This window comes from Zalophus californianus, chromosome 8, assembly GCF_009762305.2.
Source record: "Zalophus californianus isolate mZalCal1 chromosome 8, mZalCal1.pri.v2, whole genome shotgun sequence".
In the NCBI taxonomy this organism is placed as follows: domain Eukaryota; kingdom Metazoa; phylum Chordata; class Mammalia; order Carnivora; family Otariidae; genus Zalophus; species Zalophus californianus.
Window position 1 is genome coordinate 8,331,730 of NC_045602.1, and position 22,129 is coordinate 8,353,858.

The 22,129-nt window shown below is 39.4% G+C and overlaps 1 protein-coding gene across 1 annotated transcript in view; it reads right to left on the reverse strand.

The window, feature by feature from the left end:
• NOL10 (nucleolar protein 10) overlaps positions 1-22,129 on the reverse strand; it is an 83,488-nt gene that overhangs the window by 56,730 nt on the left and 4,629 nt on the right. The window contains exons 4-12 of the mRNA XM_027622632.2: positions 19,390-19,467; positions 17,568-17,605; positions 16,044-16,180; positions 15,265-15,330; positions 13,812-13,872; positions 10,813-10,898; positions 6,463-6,541; positions 5,138-5,287; positions 2,331-2,397 (exon numbers count right to left, since the gene is read on the reverse strand). Of these exons, the coding sequence (XP_027478433.2) occupies positions 2,331-2,397; positions 5,138-5,287; positions 6,463-6,541; positions 10,813-10,898; positions 13,812-13,872; positions 15,265-15,330; positions 16,044-16,180; positions 17,568-17,605; positions 19,390-19,467 (762 nt within the window). The remainder of the gene's footprint in view (positions 1-2,330; positions 2,398-5,137; positions 5,288-6,462; positions 6,542-10,812; positions 10,899-13,811; positions 13,873-15,264; positions 15,331-16,043; positions 16,181-17,567; positions 17,606-19,389; positions 19,468-22,129) is intronic.

A 22,129-nucleotide genomic window follows, 5' to 3' on the forward strand; every position in this document is an offset into this window, starting at 1 on the left:
CTGAACTGAAATCAAGAGTCGGAGGCTTAACCAACGGAGCCACCCAGGCGCCCCTATTTCGCATTATTTTTTATCTGTACAATCTCTTTGAAATCTGGTATTTTACACGTAGAGCCCATCTCAGCTCAGATGAGGTGTGCTGCCAGTTCTCAAGGGCCACAAAGAGCCACAAGGCTTCCTGCTCTCAGCACCAGCTGCCCCTTCAAACTCTCCCCCTCAATCCAGCGAAACCTGCTCGCCACCCTTGTTCCGACTTCAATCCCACCTGGTTTTACTCACCTTCCCATGCAGCGCAGACCCCGTTTCAGACAATCTAAGACTCTCTAACTAGGACCCCACCATCCTCAACTGTAATTTATTCCTGAAACCGTCAGAGTTTGACCTCACCCCTGCTACTGCCGTGAGATCCTCTTAATGATCACGGACACACAGCTGATCACAAAAATGAAGCTTCCCATCTTTCTTGGGAGAGCAGCGCGGAACTAGAAAGGGCAAGGGCTCCAGAACCAGGAAAGGCTGCCTCTAGCCAAGGCCCTGCCACACACCAGCTGGGCGATCAATTCCAGCCCAATTACCCAACTGGTCCCCCCTCCTAAGATGGAAGAGACTGGCAGACAGACAAGAAGAAAGAAAAAACCGTGTGTACCACGAACTACACAGGGCTCTGGAAAGATGAATGATACGTAGTTATCACCGTGCCCGGCAGCACAGAAGCATGAGAACTTCTTCCTTCCTTCCTGCCTCAACCTCGGTGGCCCTCACACACACTGAGCAGCGCCCACCCGCCCGCCCACTCACACGCACCCTAGCTTCTGCTCGACTTCAAACACTGTCACTTCCCTTACTGGCGTCCTGTCCGTTCCTGTTAGGTTTCTCAGCTGGCTCTTCCTTCTCATTCCCCCTCTAAAGGACTCAGGTGCTGCTCTCCACACTTCCCCATGGTGATCTCACGCCCTCCCACTTCTCCTGAAATCACCTCAGCTTACACGTCTGCAAACGCCGTAAGTGCATACCTGCTTCTCTCGAGACCACACTTCGTCCCATACACGAGCACTTGGCAAGCACGTTACACACACACACACACACACACACACACACACACTTCTGGGCCCTCCCCCCAGACACTCTAGTCAGCCGGATCGGGGATCCGGCCAAGGGATCTGTAAAAAGGCTCCCTGGGTGATATCGACGAGCAGCCAGGTGTGAGACCCTCTGCCAGACACTGTCACTGACCTACAGCCCTCCTGCTCTTCGAATGTTTAAACAAGAAAACAATCTCTCTCTCTCTAAATTTGCTCGGTCTCTTGTGTTCCCAATCAGCTCAGAGTATCCCTTCCTACTCATTTCAGTTCAACGCCAATCTACTCTTCACATGATGGACAGAACTGTCTTCTGAAAGCAGTCTCAACAGCTCCCGACTACAGACTGAGCCCAAACCAATCAGCACGTGATTCCCGGACCTCCGCCGCCTTTGTTCGTGCGAGAACCACCAGGGCTTACCAGAGCACATAAGGCTCCACCCCTTTCCCCAAACAAGCCCCATGAACGGTACCCTATGGTACCTATTGTACCCTATCCTCTTACCCTTCCTACACTGCTCCCTCATGTGGGTCATCTCATCTCCCCACCCCACCTACCAAATCTCACTCATCACTCCAAACACACGCAAACAAACATCTCCTCTGCCATCTCCCCAGTGGCACTGGCTGAAACCCCTCACTCTAACATGCTGTCACAGTGCTGTTTGTACATAACAGAATTTTTCCTGCTTTGCCTTGTATCCCTCTATCAAAATTATCTGTGCACATCTGTCCTCAGAATGTAACAATGCTTGAGAGCGGGGACTGTTCTGTACTTTTGTACCCCAAAATTCTTCACAGATTTGTCTTGAAGGTATCGTAAGTCCCGAAATAAATGATGCAAGCTGAATAGCATACAACATAGAAAACTCCAGAACCCACGGCTTCATGAGCCTTGTGGATCATCAGGCAATCCCAGCCTTCTCCAAATCCTTGACCTCAATTTCCACACACTATTACTAATCACATAAAAGAGTGAAGGGGACACTAAAATAGCATCTCACCTGCCACCTGCCTATGTATTGTTGGTTTCTACTAATAGCTAGGCTGGCTAAGGCCTGAGTCACTGAGAGTGCCATTTTCTGAATCACCCATACCACTTCCTGCACTTGATTCTTCCAGTAAATATAATATCCAAGAATTGTTCTGAGCAAGCCAAACCTTGTCTTAAGAAATGAAATGAGTTTAAAACCCCACAAAGCACAGCCTAGATTTATCCCACTGAATGGCCTACTGCTACCTACTGCATACCTGAGTTGGGATAGAGGCAGACATCATTAATGTCATGTTCTGGCTCCAAGGAAGTAAATATTTTTCCCTAAAAAAAAAGCAAAAAGGAATTATTAAAATAGTTAAAGGAAGACAACTTTTAGCAATGTTGAGTAAAGAAAATAAACCAGAGATCTGACGTAACCATATAACCATATACTGCTATGTAAAGAAATAACATCACCTAGCTGAAAGCACAGAATTTAAGTTTCAAAAATGATACAGAATTCTTTTTATCAATTTATCAAATGCTTTCACTTCAGAGATGGAGAAACGGGCCTGTGGGGGGAAAGGTGACTTATCCAAGGAAATACATAGTTTCATAGATAATGTTCACAGAGCAGCAATGGGTAAAGCTTAAGATACAGTTGTACGTCAACTTAGAAAACTTCTAATCTGGAAGACACAGCCCTATTTTTTTTTTTTAAAGATTTTATTTATTTATTTGAGAGAGAGAATGAGATAGAGCATGAGAGGGGAGAGGGTCAGAGGGAGAAGCAGACTCCCCGCTGAGCGGGGAGCCCGATGCAGGACTCGATCCCGGGACTCCAGGATCATGACCTGAGCCGAAGGCAGTCGCTTAACCAACTGAGCCACCCAGGCGCCCAAGACACAGCCCTATTAAACTTGTACTCAAAGAAAGCAAAGAACGGGAGATGGTTAACAGGGTCAGATGAGGAGGAGATCTGCCACATCTAGATCACAAAGCTCTGAGGACGGTCGAGTAACAGCATAGGTAGAAAATAACTCTGAAAACAAAATCTTGTAAACACACAACTTGCTAGTTACACAGGAAGGGCTAACACTTTTATATTCAATGTGGAGGTAGGGGGGAGAGGTGCTATATTTTAAAAAAAGTTAAGAGAAGGATAGTAAAAGAAACAGGCAGAAGATAAGAAGACAGGAGGGAAAGGGTGCTGAGAAAGGTAAATACGGAGAGCAAGTCAAGCAAAACCAAGCAAACTGGGTGTTGGTCGAGGGCATATTTAGTCATAGCAACAACGCCAAAATAAAACACACTGCAGCAACTACAGCAACGTAATTTCAAGGACGGATGCTGACAAAGCCAGTCAGCTCCTGCATTTATTAACGCACTGTCAGAGGCACACGTGGCGAAGCAGTGGGGTAGAGTCGGGGCCTGGGGAAGGTGCTTACTGCACGCTCAGTGAAAAGCTGCAGCCAAATTCTAATTCAAGACACAACAATGAAAGGCCAATACTCTGGGAGTTAACCAAAAGAAAATTAAAAACGCAAGTTATGGTCTAAGCAGCCAGGGACTCTGGGACATAGCCTAGTGTGACGGGGCTGCGGCAGCACCTCCGTCCCGAGCACATGCGGCCCCGGAAGGACTGACGCTTGCTCTCTGGCAACTACCACTGAGGCCGCTGGACCTTCCCCCCACCTCACCTCCAAAATGAATTAAAAAAAAAAAAGGAAGTAACACTTTTTAACTAAGACACTGACGTTTGTAATTAATTAAATACAAAGAACTCTTATAAGCATTTATTGTATTGGGGGGCACCTGGGTGGCTCACTCAGTTAAAGCGTGACTCTTGATTTCAGCTCAGGTCATGATCTCAGGGTTGTGAGATCGAGCCCCGTGTCGGGCTCCATGCTCGGCAGGGAGTCTGCCTGAGCCTCTCTCTCCCTCTCCCTCTGCCCCTCACCCCACTTGCACTCTCTCTGTCTCTCTCCATAAATAAAGTCTTAAAAAAAAAAAAAAGCACTTGCTATACTGAGTTTTTCCCATTTTGTTGACAAAATGATCTTTACTCTCTCAAAATACCTTAGAGTTTTAAAACAAAAAATGAATAGCGTAGGGTAGATGAAAACCAGAAATGTAGGCTTTTGTTACTTCTTAAATGACACTTGGAATTGAGGAGAAAGAACATTGAATATTCTTTTTTTTGAGAGCAAGAAAGAGAGAGCACACGAGCAGGGGAGGGAGGGGCAGAGGGAGAGAGAAAGAGAGAGAGAGAGAGAGAGAGAGAAGCAGATGCCCTGATGAGCATGGAGCCCGATGCCGGGCTCAATCTCATGATCCTTGAGATCATGACCTGAGCTGAAATCAAGAGTCACACATTTAACTGACTGAGCCACCCAAGTGTCCCACGTCAAAGAAAATAATGTTTTTAAGAAAAACACTAAAACGGATGCCTGGATGGCTCAGTTGTTAAGCGTCTGCCTTCAGCTCAGGTCATGATCCCAGGGTCCTGGGATCAAGTCCCACATTGGGCTCCCTGCTCGGCGGGGAGTCTGCTGCTCCCCCTGCTTGTGCTCTCTTTCTCTGACAAATAAATAAATAAAAATCTTTAAAAAAAATCTTAAAAAAGAAAAATACTAAGATATTATTGAAAGGGGTCATACCTAGAAGCCAATCATTTGAGATGGGTTTTAAAAGGTATGAAATTGAGATACATAATAACATTGACATAGAAAGATAATTAGTAGCTCATAAAAACTTTCCCAAGACTGAGAGAGCCTCAGGATCTAGGAGGTTCTCATGGAGCAATGTTTTTAAAACGTGGTTTACTCTCTACCTAACTGAACATGTAAAAAGGCATGCCAGTTCTAGCAAACCAGGCTACCTTCTCCACAGGAAGAAAGCAGTCTTGAATATTTATCTACATACGAATATTATCTTTGCTGAAGTAACTGACTTCCAACTAAGCTCTCAGGTACTTAGCCGCTCTTTCTCAAAAGCCCACATAACTCAAAAAAAGGCAACAGAAAGAAAAGAAACATTAGGAAAATACACTAATAAGTAATTGCAACAAAAAAGTACGTACTGAGTTCTTATTCCACATTTTGATGATGCGCGAGTCTGCAGACAAAATCAAATCTAGTGAATCCTGGAAATGAACTGACTTAATGGGCAGCCCATACTGGTGATCCTTAACCAGCAATGGTTTATCTGATCGAAGGTCATATAATAAAACCTAAAAGAAAGAAAACAAATTATTTGTTTAAACAAATTATTTTATCTTAAAAAGCAACTGTGAAAACTTAGAATAATGGCTGCCATTTGTTTTACTGCCTTTTTATGAGCATAAGGAACACCTTACTCAGGGCACAAAGATTCTAAAGTCTGACAGCAAAACACTCTAGAAAAATCTCTTAAATTACCCTTAGAGTACATGGTTTTATGAACTTAACGGGAGACTAATTTTTAGGCACACTAAGATTGAGAATGACTGAGCTACACTAAGAAAGGAACCAAAAGAAAAATCTGTAAGAGTTGGTGTCATTTGTGAACTAAGACAAATATATATACTGAGGATCTACTATGTACCAGGCACTGTCACAGCAACTGACAGAAGTAAGAATAAAAGGTGTAATGAAGATAATCTGGCAGATTCGAGCAGATAGTGGTGGCAAGGTCATGACTGTTGGGTGGGGGGCAGTGGAGGTTTCTTCTGAGCCTTGTCACTAGAGGCAAGTGGCTGGAGAAGCTAATCTCAGTCCCTGGTAACAGATCCTCTGCAGACCACGATGACAGAAGTAGAAACTCCACTGGAAGTAGGCTCTCAGACCTGTTCTAGAGGAGAACAAACTTACAAGTGTGTGGATTCTGCCTTGAAGGAAAGAAGGGAAGAAAGAGATGAAAGTAACCCTCTGTAGCTACTCAATCCATCCTTGTCAGACTAGCATTGCTAAGGTATGTTACTGCACATGTGGTCAATGGTGCTCAGTAAAAAAAAAAAAAAAGGTTCCTAGGACAAATAAATTTTGGAAATACTTTTTAAATACATTTCTTGTCTAGAGGAATTCTCAGAGCCTTCCATATATATCTAAAAGCACTGTGATCCTCCAAGAGTAGAAATCTGGCAGAATTACAAACTTACCTGACCACAGAATTCTGTTCCACATACTCTGGAAAATGTTGTTCTAAACCACAGTCAAGAGAATGCCTGAGGCATAATACCCCCAGCTCAAGAACCTCTCAGACTAACCCAGATGGCCAGAATCAGAATTTCTCAAGGTACTAAAAGAATACAGGATTCCAGAGTACCCCTCCACTCTGGCCAAAACCACAATGCTCCATTTTCTGTTCCCACCGTGAACAGATATGTGGATGTTTCCCATGATATATACATGCTCCTGAGATACTCACCTGCCCTGTGGATGTTCCAACTGCCATGGTCAAGGCACCATTAAATTTCAAAGCAGAGATTGTTGGTAAACTGTTTATCCTGAAAGGCAAAATATTCATGTTCCATGTACATATGGCCAAACCTTCCAAGTAACAAATTCATTATTAATCTTCAATTGCATTGGGGAAAATCATACATCTAGCCTTATGTTTCAAAGGCAATTGTAGGGGCACCTGGGTGGCTGATTTGGTTAAGCATCTGCCTTTGGCTCACGTCATGACCCCAGAGTCCTGGGATCAAGTCCCACAGCAGGCTCCCTACTCAGTGGGGAGTCTGCTTCTCCCTCTCCCTCTGCTGTTACCCCTGCTTGTGCACATGTGCTCTCTCTCTAATAAAATCTTTAAAAAAAATAAAAAATGAAAGGTAATTGTAACAACTTTCTTAAAATAAAAAGCTTTATATGTAAATGTAATCTGCTTTTAAAAATTTGTAGATTATCTTCTTCAAAACTGTAAGAAATACTCTCAAAGTATCTACAAAAAAAAAGTTTATAAAACTCTAAAACTAATTGAAAAGGATCAGTATGACATCATCTTTCATTTTGATTAAGCCAAGATAAGGTATTTACAAAAATATCCCCTTTTGCCTAAGAGCAAATGAGTTTACATTCGAGCAGGTTATGCCCATTTCCATTTTTAAAGCTGCCTATGTCAAGCTAAAATAGAAGACTAATCCTCAGATGGGGACTAGAACCTGGGAAAGTACAGAGACAGTATGACGAATGGTTATGGCCACAGATCTGGAACATGCTTCTCGCTCAGCAACCAAGAAGAGGATCGGCACCACAAGTAATGCTCCCTGGTGGAAAGGGTACCAGACAAGTCAGAAGAGGACAACAGTCCTGACTTCAGTCCCTCCTGTCTCCGGGTCCTCGGGACCAGGCCCCACCATCTAGGCCGTGACCTGTCGGCACCCTCAAGGTTCTCAGGCCCCCTCACACCTCAAGCCGTAACCACGCGGACGCACCAATTTGGAACCTGGAGGCCTCTCATGCCCATCCTTTTAGTCATTTACTCCTCAAAATGCACTCTAGGAGCATGTGTCAGCGCAGTGGGATGTTAGTTCTCTTTACTTACTCAAACTTTTTGATCCTTAACAGTCATTTCCTTCAGGTAGGTACTAAGTTTATCCCACAGTATTTCACAATTTTTGTTGCTGTAAGAACTGTTTTCCATTGTGTCTAACTGGATTTTGCTGCTAAACTTCAAAGCCACTGATTTTGCACATTTATTTCATCACCAACTTATTTAACTCTCATATTAGTTCTTATGATCTTCCAGTGGATTCCGAGTTTCTCAGGCAGGCAATCGTTACCGTCTGCAAGTAAGGACAGCCTGTCCCCCCATCCGATAATTACATATACTTCTTTCTCTTTATTATATTGGTTCCACCTTCCAGAACTCCACTCTGCCAAATAACAGAGGTGACAGCTTACAGTGCTTGCACAGAAAATAATGAAGCTAAGCATATAAAAATCAACAAATAAAATCACCTGAAACAGAAATAGCAAGCAAAACTACCTGTACCATTTTAGTACACATCCAGATTTTTTCCCCACGACTCTACAGCATGTTCACCGCTTTTCCATTTAACAGTATATTTGCAACATCTTCCCCTAGAAATAAATGTACTTTTGCAACATAATTCTTAAAAGCCTACGTATGCCACTGATCAATATTTTCCTCACCTGTAAAATAAATAAGAGTATCTGCATCAAAGGCTGCCATGAGTATGAAGTTAGTAAATGTAAAGAACTAAGGACACTAGCTGGCAAACAGAAAGCACTATCTGTTAACTATGATTTTTACCAAGCTGTATTTAATCAGTATTCTCGGGCTATTTCTGACTTTGCAGTATTATCAGAAAGGGATGGACACCTTGGGCAACGGAGAGTGGGAGAACAGGCACTCTGTACAGGCAGGGAGATCCTCAAACTGATATTACCTTTTCTGCCAGCCATTTTAGCAATGGGTACAAAAGCTATTTCACCCAGAAATCCAGGTTCTCAGTATGTTCCCTCAGGAAATAGTCATAGAACTAACTACAAGTGGATGCACAACAGTGAAAATCTATAAACACCCTTCACGAACCAGAGTGGTCTGGTTACTTGAATTACACCTGCCTGTGTGTGTGCCGAGGCCATTTTTACTTTCTTGTATTTTTGAAACTGCTTAGTATCTTTTTATACTCAGTATAAATCAGCTTTACAAAATAAAATTATTTTTTAAAATAAACAAAATAGGGGCACCTGGGTGGCTCAGTCAGTTCAGTGTCTGCCTTTGGCTCAGGTCATGATCCTAGGGTCCTGGGATGGAGCCCTGCAGGGGGCTCCCTGCTCCGCGGGAAGCCTGCTTCTCCCTCTCCCTCTGCCCCTCCCCCTGCTTGTGCTCTCTCTCTCTCTCTCTCTCTCTCTCTGTCAAATAAATCAATAAAACTAAAAAAGAAAAAAAAGTGTTTGTGACTCAATATTCTGTGTAAAGAAAAAAAAACCCAGAATACTCCCATATTTCTAAAGGCCACAGTAAAGATTATCTTTTCACATCCCTTCCTTAAATTTTCTATAGTGTTACTTCTATTACAGTCATTAAATTTACAGTAAAAATAAGCGTTAAGACATAATACAAAGAACTCCCGCTGGCCTGTTTTCTCAAATGACTTTTAAGAAAAAACTGTTAAGGACAGAGCCTGTAGCAGAACCCCAGTGTCTCTACTTTAATTCAAAAACAAATTAACATTTATACGTAAGAGAAAATTAACTTTTCTGCTTCCTAGGGAGCGGGAAAAGAGCTTCCACTTACAACTGATTTCCTACTTTTGAAAAATAAGATTTCTCTGATTCGGTTCCTTTCATACCAACGTAATAAAATGTTGAGAAGCATTTTCTCCTGGTTTCTTCTATTGACAAATGCAGAGCTTCACGATAATTCAGTAATCTGTACATTAATGCTTTGAGATTTTCTGTCTGTGGATTATAATTCACAATAAAAATGTCTAATTCTAAGAACAAAACAAAATGAATGTAGAATGAGCAACTTTTCCCCTTTAAAATTGTTTACTCCATACCATGATTAATGAAGTTGTTCATTGGTATTACTTTCGTAAAACTCAATAATAGAAAAAAATTTCCTACACTTCTTTTATTTTTTAATTTTTTAAATTTTATTTACATTAAATTAATTAATATATAGGGTATTATTAATTTCAGAGGTAGAATTCAATAATTCATCAGTTGTATATAACACCCAGTGCTCGTCACATCACGTGCCCTCCTCAGTGTCCATCCCTGCACCCCCTATGCTCCCATTAAATGTCATAATTAAAAGATGAAAAAAAATTAACTTATTCTTTACTTATCACATAGGGAAAAATGTATACATTAAAAAAAGTCCTTCCAATTCAGCAATTCTTAACTTTTCTCTAAGTCAAGGGTGCTTTACATAAGCTGATTTTTCAAAAGAAAGAACTACATAAATCCTTATCTCCCCCAGAAAAATGCAAATCACACAAAACTCAGCAATAATTTAGAGGGTTCACATCCTCTCTGTAGCCCGCCCATCAAACACTCCACCTCCAACATGATACAACTATGGGTAAATGGCCAACTGAAATGAGTAAATGCTAGTAAACTCACATTACTACAAATATCAAAGGCTCAGAGAAAGGATGTTTCTGAACTGATTACAGAAAATAATCCCACGTCAAGAATCTGACCAAGAGAGTATAAGACTGCATATATATTAATATGAGCACAGAAAAATGTCTGAAAACCTATGTACCAAACGGTGCAACACTAACCACTCTAGTGAGTGGAGAAAGGACAGGGGGCCTATACTCACCTAATCCAGGCATGTAGAGGTTTTCATCCCCTGAGTGTGTATTACTTTTCTGATTGTTGTAAATGTAGGAAGTGGCAAACGAGAACAAGAAGGTATCAGAAAACACTCGCCTCCCTCCACCTTAGAATTCAAAGTACACCTTTTGGCTTGTTACCTGGAGTGGTGGACTTCTGGTTCTAGCACTAGATCCTACAGAACTGGAACTATGAATTCCAGCAGTGTATCTGTTTTAATAACATTCCACAGCAACTAACAAAAAGACATTCTATGTAGCACCTCAGAAAGGCATTCTGTCTGGCTTTCCCACTTAGTGACCTTTCCCAGAAAAGGATTTTTACATAAGTGACAAAACTACAACCTCAGATAGAAGTCTGAGGGGTTTCATCCTTCAGCAATTGATTTGAATCCAGTATCGGTACATGTGTTTAAATCATAAGCAGATGGATATTTAAACGGCCTGTTATTCTCACTTACTCTGAGTCCACTGTGACGCTACTTAACGCACAGTCCAGCAAGCCAACTCTACCACGAGTTCTCGGGTCCCAGCACTCCACGCGGCCCTAAACCAACAGAACACAGTGATTTTATAGAACAGCTGCTGCTAGAAAATTTTTAGACAAATACCGAAAAAGACCTTAGTAACACTGATTATCTCATGGGGGATAAGAATTTAATTTTTTACCTTATGCCCTTTTTAAGTACTGTCAAATATCTTACTATGAGCTGAATTTGTTTTTAAAAAGAAAAAACCGGTTAAGAAAAGAAGTCCAAAATGCAGTGTCTGATCCTTGACTGGACCTTGGTTTGGGTGGTGGGGTAGAGCAGGAAGATATGAAAGACATTCTGGTAGACCTGAGAATCCTGAGAATATTTAAATATTACGGTACCAACTTTAAGTATTTAATACATAATATTATTGTATCAATGTTAAATTTCTTATGGATGATAACAGGATTATGATTTTATACAAGAAAGTCCTTGTTTTTAAGAAAATGTTTTTAAGAAAAACATTCAGAAGTACTGAGGGCTAAAATGTCATAACGTCCACAACTGATTTTCAAATGGTGCAAAAAACATTTTCTATATACGTATACACATTTTTATAGAAAAAGAAAGCAAATGTGCAAAATGTATATAAATGATGAGTGAACTGTGTTTTCAACTTTTCAGAAAGTGATGTTTACAACTTTTCAGAATTTTTTAAAAATAAAAAGCTGTAGGAAAATAAAGCAAAAAAAGAAAAAAAAAAACAAAAAAATAACTGCAAGCAAAACAGCAAGGGAGAGATTGGCATAATCCATTTAAGAAGAATACTCTGCAGTCATTAAAAAGAATGACTTAGATATACATATAGTAGAAATATGCCCACAATCGGCTAGGTAAAAAGCAGTTTGTTTAAAAAAAAAAAATAGTATGATCCCATTGTCTATTAAAAAAAAAATGTTTCTGCCAACATAGAAAACCCTGAGAGCACACAACAAATTATCACCAGTGTTCAGGAAACGTAAGGAAACAGGACAAGAATAGGGCAAGAGGGGACTCACTTCTCACTTTGTCTTTTGTATTACTCAACTTTAAAATGATAAAAAAACATATATACAAAGATTTTTAAAAAATTATTTACTATATTAACCGCCTTAAAAGTAAGACCTCAAATATACTTAGAAGGCTTGATCTCATCAATCATTTAGTATTATTACTAATGTGTCTGTCACAAAGATAATAAATAAAGGAAATCTTAGAAATCAAGCAGCAAGTAATTCCAAATGGTCTGGTCTTCATGTCTTCTCAAAATGAGTTAACAGACTTTATGGACATAAAAAAGAAAAGTCATATTTCAAAAACAAAAAATAGGTATGCAGATAAATTCCAGAATAAATAAAAATGGTTTTTTTTAAACCACAATGATTTTCTGTGACTGAAATTTGAATATTTCTATTGCTAAAGCCTGCACTTTTTTGTACTCCAAAAAGCACAAAATGCACAAAAGGTTAAGTCCTGTTTGATTTTGACAATAATAATAAGTAGTATTATAAGAATTGTCAAAGAAAAAATCAAAATCCAATATATACTATCAAAATTATTGTAAAAGTGAATTTTTAAAGTCTGGTCTGACTTTGCCTATCAAATTTCAAGCCCCCAGTAATCCAGGAATTTTAGGAGCCTCAGCCTTTAGGCAAGAAGGGGTCTAGTCTCCCCTCAGGGATGGTCTTCAAACAGCTGGTGAGAGAAAAGCCTGCCCTGGTACCTAAGTGCTCTGACAGAGCACATGTCTGTAAGGGTAGACTGCTCTGGAAGGACTCTACTTAAAAAACTATTTTTCCAAGGAAACTTTTTAAAACTTCCCCTTGGTAATCTCAAGAAAAGTACCTACCAAGAAAATGCTTTATTGGCCCGATTTAAGCACAACAGCATTATAACATATTCAACAGTTTTATATATTTTCATTAAACCAACTCTGTCTCACTTCAAATTCTAACCACTTAACATAAAAATAATTTGAGTAGAGACCTAAATTTCACCCATCTGGGATTGGTTTCATAAACTACAGTACATTCACACAATGGAATTCTACCCATCAGTTTTAAAAAATCAGTTTAGCATTATAAGTAATAAGTACCAATGTATAAAGATGTATATTATATATCATCATATTTAAAAAAGCAAATGAAGAAGTATAATTTTACTTGTATTAAAAAACTTTAAAAAAATATATGACTAACACATATGCGTATCTGCATATACCTAGAAAAAAACATTAAGGAGTTAAAACTCCAGGCTGTAGGATTTGGTGACTGGAAAGCACAAGAGAACACTTTTTCAATAATAAATTTCTGACTTTTTTTTTTTTTACTATGAGTATTTATTATAATTAAAAAAATGCAAGTCTAGGATAATTCTTGACAAGTATGAAGAACACGGATTCGAAAATACTGCAGGTTAAAAGGGAAACGTGTATTTCTTGAATCCTACCATACAGGATGTACAGACCACGATCCTCTTCGCCTTTCTCCGTGTGGCTCTCACCTGCACCTCCGCAAAGCTGGCAAACTATCATTATCTCCATGTCACCGATGAGGAAACTAAGCCTCAGGGAAAGTAATTCAGTCATAAAGCTGGTAAGTATCAGAGAGCTGGGACTGGGTGACAGAGTGCCTCCTGTTAGGAACAGAACTGGCTATTGTGTTGCCACTGCTCCCCGGAGGCTGGCGACGCTCCTCTAGCTCCCAAGGATCAATGTCAAAGATGATCCATGTCAAAGCGTGCCGGACCAGACGCACCACGGGGCAGTCTGCAGCAACAAAAGGGCCTGTCTGTGTGTGAACCAATGTTCCTACAAAAAGCCAACCAGTGGCTTGTTGTTCCATTAGCTCTCTGCTCTTAGGAACAAGCAACTCTGTCTTTAAGTAAAACTCTACTCATTATCAAATGCAAAACAAATAAGTTAAAAAATAAAGGCAATGTATGCTTACCTCTACCGTTCCTGTGGCAAACAAGCCATGTACTGAGTTTATGTCACACACATTATTCTCCCTGAAACAGTAAAGCAGTAAGGGAGAAAGTATTATTACCTATTTTAGGTGGGAGGGATACTCGGTGAACTTTCTAAATAAATAGTCAACCCAATCCTGTGGAGAAAGAAGACGGGCAGGTGCTTCCTTACTCATCCACATATGAAAAGCACCAGACATGAAAGAGTCCCCAGGATGATACTCAATCTGCCAGGAGATGAGACAAGAAAGGAACTCCTTCTGAAATACTATCCTACCACCTTGAGAATAAAGGTTTATTCTTCCTTCTCAATATATCTTCTCCCACAGCAGAAAGAACACAAGCTATAACTAAGCCAGTCCTGAGACTGGATGAGCTTGAGTTGGATGTCCTAACCAAAGCTTCACCTTCTTTTTATGTAAAATGGATACTTTACCTCTTTCAGTTGTTGTGAGGACAAAACGAAAAAAATGACAAAATGTTCGGCATGGAATCCAGAGCTTACAAGGCACTCAATAAATAATAGCTATTACAAACAGGAACGTATGCAGCTAAAGAGCAGATAACTCTTTATTATTCAACAATACATCATGAAGTTACTCTAGTTTTCTTAAAGAAAATAAGAGCATTTCAAGGATATCTGGAAAAAATTACTGAGAGTTAATCTGGTCTTTATCACTACATGTTCTTCCAACCTTTAAAAACCCTTTCAAAGCAATAAGGAAAATCCAACAAGCTCTTTATACACTTAGATGAGAAGTAACCTAGCTTCCACCCCTTACTAGCTGGGTGACTGTGGACTCACCCTCTCTGCACCTCAGCTGTCCCATCTGTGAAATGGAGATGATAATAGTAAAATTGTTGTAAGTTTAAAATGAGTCAATATGTATAAAATACTGAGTAACAACTGGCACAGAGTAAGCGCTTTCACTATTATTATTGTCATTATTACTCAGTATTATTATTATGACAAATTTATTCCTAAAGGCTTTCTCTCTGAACAAAACAAAAATGTAGACTATAATGTGAGGAAAAAAGGGGAAAACTTGAAATAAACCTTAAATGTCTGCCAGCAAAAACACAAAAAGTAAAATTTAAAAAGTGATACTCCAAGTTAATCCAAAATTTCTCTATGAGAGATAATATCACAGAACAAAATCATAAATGAAAATTTAAAGAATACTGCAAAAAAATAATAAAACATTTTTTAATGAGTTATAAAATTTCCGAGGATATTTAAAAAAACTAAAATTTTAAAGAAATCACCAGGCCTTTTAGTGAATTTTACGTTTAAGAAAAAACTAAATGATACTCCTTTGAACTAAGTTGCCCTAAGCTCCTTTTCAATGCAACCTGCCATCTGATAAGTTGAGCTTCTGACTCCATCTCCTGGCCAAGAGAAATACAGCAGTATTCCCACAACAGAACACTCACGCGGCATCAGTCTGTAGCGGATTCAAGTACCGGCCTTGTTCTAAATTTAATCTATAAACTTCAGAGCTGCAAAGTAATGAATAAAGTTAGAAATCTGGTAAACTGCAATGAACTTCGCTTCAACTAAATAAAAATTTTAGAAATATATACATATATCTCTTGCTTCCAGGGCATGACTTTCCTTTGTAAAACTTACACCAAAATGTATTTTCAACCTAAAAAATAATCACCTTGTGAGTTTGTTCATGTATAAAAGTGATTTAAACCAAGGAAATATTATGAAATTATTAGGTGGAATATTATTTACAGATAACACAGAGAATACAAGATCCAACATGGATCTATACAGAAGAAAAGACTAGAAGGAAATACAACAAAATACCATAAGGGTTTCCTCTGGGTGGCATGACAATGGGTGTTTTTTTTTAATACTTTTTAGTATTTTCCTAATTTTCTAAAATGGATATGTATTATTTTTATCATCATAAAGTAGCTTTTAAAAATGAAAAGTTTTCAAATGTCACGCAATAGGGCTAAGAAACCACTTTCACCACCAATATGACCCTGTGAGGTACCCATGTCGCTCTAGGTTCAGAGCACCATGCTAGTAAAAGTCAAGGATGCAATTCCTCAATGAGCAGTTACTCTGGACCTATACCCTTTGAGCAACTGAAAGGCAGGGATCACGTCTTATTCCTCTTTTAATTCCTCTCCTTGATTTCAACAACAGAAGCCGTTTGTGGGGTGGAAAGGAGAAAACAAAGGATCAGACCCAATACCTTGCGCCAACAAAGTACAAGTCACAGGAAGGATAGTGGTAGGAGAAATCTCTCCCGAACTTTGGTATTCTGGTTTTGTAGTAAAAACCTGATTGTGAGTGGAATTCGATGTATCTATCATTATGTAAGAAAACAATCTGAAAATGAAACAAGAGCATGAGTTGGCTGAGGTTTCTAGGAAAAGCGTTTACTTCATCACCACTAGAACTGCCAAAGCAAGAACACTCTGATCTCTCCCAGCCTCTTTCTCTCTGTAAACATGCACATGCGCACACACAACTATCATGACTAAGAATCAAACCTCTCCCCTGCTTTCTTAATGCTTTCCTGAACCCAAGATAGTTTTTCTTGCCTTGTAACAGACACTTAAAACAAATGCCCTTTATTTATCTGGCACCAGCATTTGACAATGTGGACCTCTGCTCAGCAACCCCAACAAGTGATTTCCTATTTTACTTAAGAACACATTTTAATAATCTCACAATTGGGGCGCCTGGGTGGCTCAGTCGTTAAGCGTCTGCCTTCGGCTCAGGTCATGATCCCAGGGTCCTGGGATCGAGCCACGCGTTAGAGCTCCCTGCTCGGCGGGAAGTCTGCTTCTCCCTCTCCCACTCCCCCTACTTGTGTTACCTCTCTCGCTGATCTCTCTCTGTCAAATAAATAAATAAAACCTTTAAAAATAATAATCATCATCTCACAATTACCATTCAGAGTTTGAGAGACCCCCCCCGTACCAAATTAACATTAATGTATTTCAAAAGTAGCTTAAAAATCTGCAGATAGTATTTAGCAGCAAATTTATCAATATCTAGAGAAAATACATTATAAAATTACATGTCTCCCAACACATGATTAATGACCACTACAGGCAAAAGAATAAACTGTAGTCCACAGTTTCCAGAACCGATACAATATGTAAAGCCATGTCAGCTCAGAAAAATCACTAAAATTTTTTATTTTTTAAATTTATTTTAAACTGAATAAGGTACTTTACTAACAATTTTGTAACTACTGAAAATGACATGAGTTGAAAGATGGACTAATGGCACCAAAAAAAGAAAAAATATATATATATTTAGCTGTGTTTCGAACTGTTTCAGAACCATTCCAGAACCATCTATTTGCAGAGTTAAGAAAATTAATCATGTAATTATGCTATTTTACTTTTCACATATGAAAGCAACATGGCAAATAACAGTAGTTTAAATGAAATAATTAAAAATCACAAATATACAATCTAACGTGGTCTAAAAAAGATGGCTGCTACCAATTCTTGACAATACAGATAAGGTTTCTTATGTGATACAGAAAACATTTTGATATTAGACTGGCCAAAGTCTACCACTGTTGTTTTAAAAGATCCTCTGTGTATCATACATGTGTCAAACTAAAAATATATCAATAGAAAATGATGGGTTTTATTTTACTATGCAGCCATTTTTAATGTAACAATGGGAACATCATAAAAATACTTATCATGACTTCGTAAGGGCAGCCAGTACCAACCAACACTATCAAGCATACCTTTGAATAGTCATCAGACAAAGTTTCAAAGGTGACAACTGAAAAACAAGAAATAGTAAGAAAAATTACAATTATCAATCCACGTTCTTCATAAAAATGCATACTTGATGAAAAGATTCTAACTCAACACAAAAATTACATACAAATATTGGGTTTTTTCCCCTTTCTTGTCTTTTCATAAGAATAAAGTTGCCATATTATATTGGCCCCAAAACACCAAATGGAAAATTAAAAGCTTTTTAATTTCTCAACACAGATCAACCAGATTTTCTGCAAAACTGAAGTTAGATACACTCACAAAACATAATGACTTCTGGGGCACCTGGGTGGCTCAGTCGGTTAAGCGTCTGCCTTCAGCTCTGGTCATGATCCCAGGGTCCTGGGATGGAGCCCCCATGTCAGGCTCCCTGCTCAGTGGGGAGTCTGTTCCTCCTTCTCCCTCTCCCCCTCCCCCCTGCACATGCTCTTTCTCTCAAATAAAATCTTTAAAAAAAACAAAACAAAAACAAAAACATAATGACTTCTAAACTCTCCCAGTTTTTCTGAAAAGCTCAAAATAAAACAGACATTAAAGAACATTCAAAAATTCTTTTTTTAATTATTTATTTAAAAAAGACAACAGTGGGTGGCTCAGTCAGTTAAGCAGCTGCCTTCGGCTCAGGTCATGATCCCAGGTTTCTGGGATCGAGCCCCACATCGGGCTCCTCGCTCAGTGGGGAGCCTGCTTCTCCCTCTCCCTCTGCCTGCTGCTCTGCCTACTTGTGCTCTGTCAAATAAATAAAATCTTTTAAAAAATAAATAAAAATAAAAAAGACAACAGTAGCTTTTTACTCATTCATCATACATCTGCTAAACATAGAGTGAAAACAGTTGTCAGCAGCATGTAGAGTTTGTCCTGCTTTTAAAAAGGAAAGGGTAAAACCAGTTGGAGAAGACTTAGCCATTTACTACTTTTCTCTCAACCCCAAACACCAGGCACCTGACAGAAATACCTCCACTCTCTCGGCCCTTCCCAAGAGACTGGGCGGAGCCTCTGAATGCTGGTGGGACACACCTGTAACTACATCACATTAGATGGGGAAGGGAGATCTATAATCACGTGAGCCCTTTAAAATCAGGGTTTTCTCCGGCTGTTGGCAGAAGGGGAAGTGGGAGATACGAAGCAAGAGAAAGACCCAGTGAGTAGGTGCTGGCTTACAGATGGAGAAGACCAGGTGACAAGCAGTGCAGGCAGCTTCCAGAAGCTGAGAGTGGCCCCAGGCTGACAGCTAGCAGGAAACAGGAACCCTGGTCCCACAAGCACAACAAACTGCATTCTGCCAACACCCAGAAAGCTTCAAAGCTGGGGCGCCTGGGTGGCTCAGTCGTTAAGTGCCTGCCTTCAGCTCAGGTCATGATCCCAGGGTTCTGGGATCGAGCCCCACATCAGGCTCCCTGTTCCACGGAAAGCATGCTTCTCCCTCTCCCACTCCCCTTGCTTGTGTTCCCTCTCTTGCTGTGTTTCTCTGTCAAATAAATAAAATCTTTAAAAAAAAAAAAAAAAAGAAAGAAAAAGAAAGAAAGCTTCGAAGCTGATCCTTGCCCAGAGCCCCCGAATAAACGCTAGGCGAGTCAGCCCTGAGCACAGAAAACAGCAGATCCTGGATGAATTCAACTACAGAGCCGTCAGCTAATAAATGCATGTTTTAAACTGCCATATTCATGGTAATTTGTTACACAGCAAAGAGAACTTATACAAGACACATTCCCATTTTTAAAAAGCAGAAAAGTAGCCACATATAAAAAGCTACTTTCATGAATTCAAATTTCATCTCTTACTTACCCTCTGAATCTAAACACCTTTCAAACTTCAAGGATAACTGATAGGTGTCATAACATCGAACCCGAGGTTTATATGTTCCTATATAAAAAAAAAATTAATGTGATGTAAAACCGAAAGGACATTCTTTTCATTGTCAATATGCTGCAGATAGGTAAACAGGATTCGTTATAACCACATGAAAGAAAAAGAATTTTAAAAGCAGCCTTCCCCAACATGCCAAGAAGAAAACCAGCAAAGGATACAAACAAGCAAGTCACAGAAAATTAAATACAAAAAAGAAAAAAATAGACTTCACAAATAATCTAACAAAGTAGATTAAAACAATGAAATAGTTATTGTTCATGAGAATGGCAAAGATAAAAAGACAGTTAATAACCTGTGTAGATGAGGGTGCTAAAAAAGGAAGTACTCTCATAACTTGGTGATTAGCATAAACTGTTACAACTTCTTTGAAGGACAATCTGGCAATATCTGTAAAATATGTGATGTTTACACACCCTGAATCTGTACTGCAACTTATACAAATTTATCCTAGAGAAACATACTCACAAGTGTACCAAAGACATGAAGAGTGTTCACTGCAGCACTGTTCACAAATGGCCAAAAACTGAAAGTAAAATGTCCACTGACATGGAAATAGTTAAGTAAATGATGGCAAATCATCATATGGCTCATAAAGAGGATGATGCAGACCTGTTCTCACAGGGAAAGCCACCAAGACATACTACCAAGTAAAATAGAGAGTCCAGAGAGCGCAGGTGAGTGCTGCAGAGTGGTGCCGACGGTCCCATGTCTATGAACCCAACACCGATCATGCAAGCACTCTATAGAAAAGTGGGAAGAATAAGCACAGTGATTGTTTATCTCTGTGAAGGGCGATTTTAGGGTCTTCCACATTTTATCCTATGCATTGCTGTAATGTTTGCATTTTTTATAAGTGTATCATGTTTGCAATCAAGAAAAGAAAAAGACTGATTTTTGTTTTTAAGATTTTATTTATTTATTTGACAGAGAGCACACACAAGCAGGGGGAGCAACAGAGGGAGAGGGAGAAGGAGACTCCCTGCTGAGCAGGGAACCCAACACGGGACTCGATCCCAGAGCCATGGGACCATGACCTGAGCCAAAGGCAGATGCTTAACGACTGAGCCACCCAGGCACCCCAAAAAAGACTGGTTTTTAAAACCAATGGATTTTTTTTTTAAAGGAATGAGGTAGTCCTTGAGTCCCCAAGACCTCATTTAAAAATAGTATAATATATATAGACACACATGCTTACTACATCAGATATATAACTTTTTATGTATATAAAAGTATATACAGCAGCACCTGGGTGGCTCAGTCAGTAAGCGTCTGCCTTTGGCTCAGGTCATAATCCCGGCGTACTGGGATCGAGCCCAGTGTGACTCCCCTGCTCAGTGGTGAGCCTGCTTCTCCCTCTCTCCCCTGCTCATGCTCTATCTCTCATTATCTCTCTCAAATAAATAAAATCTTTAAAAAAAAAAGAAAAAGGAGGGGCGCCTGGGTGGCTCAGTTGTTAAGCGTCTGCCTTCGGCTCAGATCATGATCCCAGGGTCCTGGGATCGAGCCCCGCATCAGGCTCCCTGCTTGGCGGGGAGGCTGCTTCTTCCTCTCCCACTCCCCCTGCTTGTGTTCCCTCTCTCGCTGTCTCTCTCTCTGTGTCAAATAAATAAACAGAATCTTAAAAAACAACAACAACTATATACAGCATATATAGTTCTTACATATGAACTGGTGGCTAAAAAATGTGGATACTGTTAGTACTGAGACAACCACTAACGCAAAACAAAAGACACTGGCATGTTGATGCATAAAAGTTCTGTCAAATAAGAAACTGTTTGGAAAAGGGACACAGATGGATAATGTTAAGCCAGCAAAATAAAAAAGACATATGTGGACAAAACACAGGATATATGTACCAAAATCTCAGCCAAACTACATACTGGGTTATGCTCTTCTAAATTATAACACATTATAAGTTCCCTATATTTCATGGCTTTTTGCAACTGATGACTACTTCTAATATAAAATCTTAGTAACATAAAAAATATTAGTCCATTATATGGAAAATTATGTTAAAAGTCACCCTTCCTGGAACTCTCATTCATTGTTGGTAGGAGTGTAAAATGATCTGACCACTCTGGAAAAAGTCTGGCAGTTTCCTAGAAACTAAACAGACACCTACCCTATGACACAGCAATGTCCTTAAAACAAGCCTGTAAAAGATCGTTCATTGTGTTTTATCAATAACAGCAAAAAAATGAAAACAGTCCAGGTGTCTATCAAATGGAGAATGGATAAATAAACTCGAGTATATTCTTATAAGGAAATACTACTTGGTAATAAAAAACTACTGACACACATAACAACATGTATGAATCTTAAAATCCTAAGAAAATAAGTCTCACATAAAAAGAATCCATAGTGTATGACTGCATTTACATAAAGTTCCAAAACAGGCTAAACTTGTCACGGGTACCAAAAAAAAAAAAAACCCAAACCCAAAGAGCAATGGTTGACTGTGAGGGGCATGAAAGACATTTCTAGGTGAAAGGAATGTTGTGATCTTGACTGGCGTTTGGCCTACACAGGTGTATGCGTCTGTCAAAACTTCTCAAAAGATCTGTGCATTTCACTGTATGTAAATTTACCTAAAGGCAAAACCACAAATAAAACGGAACTCTGGATAACAGTATACACACCAAGACATTTATGGGAA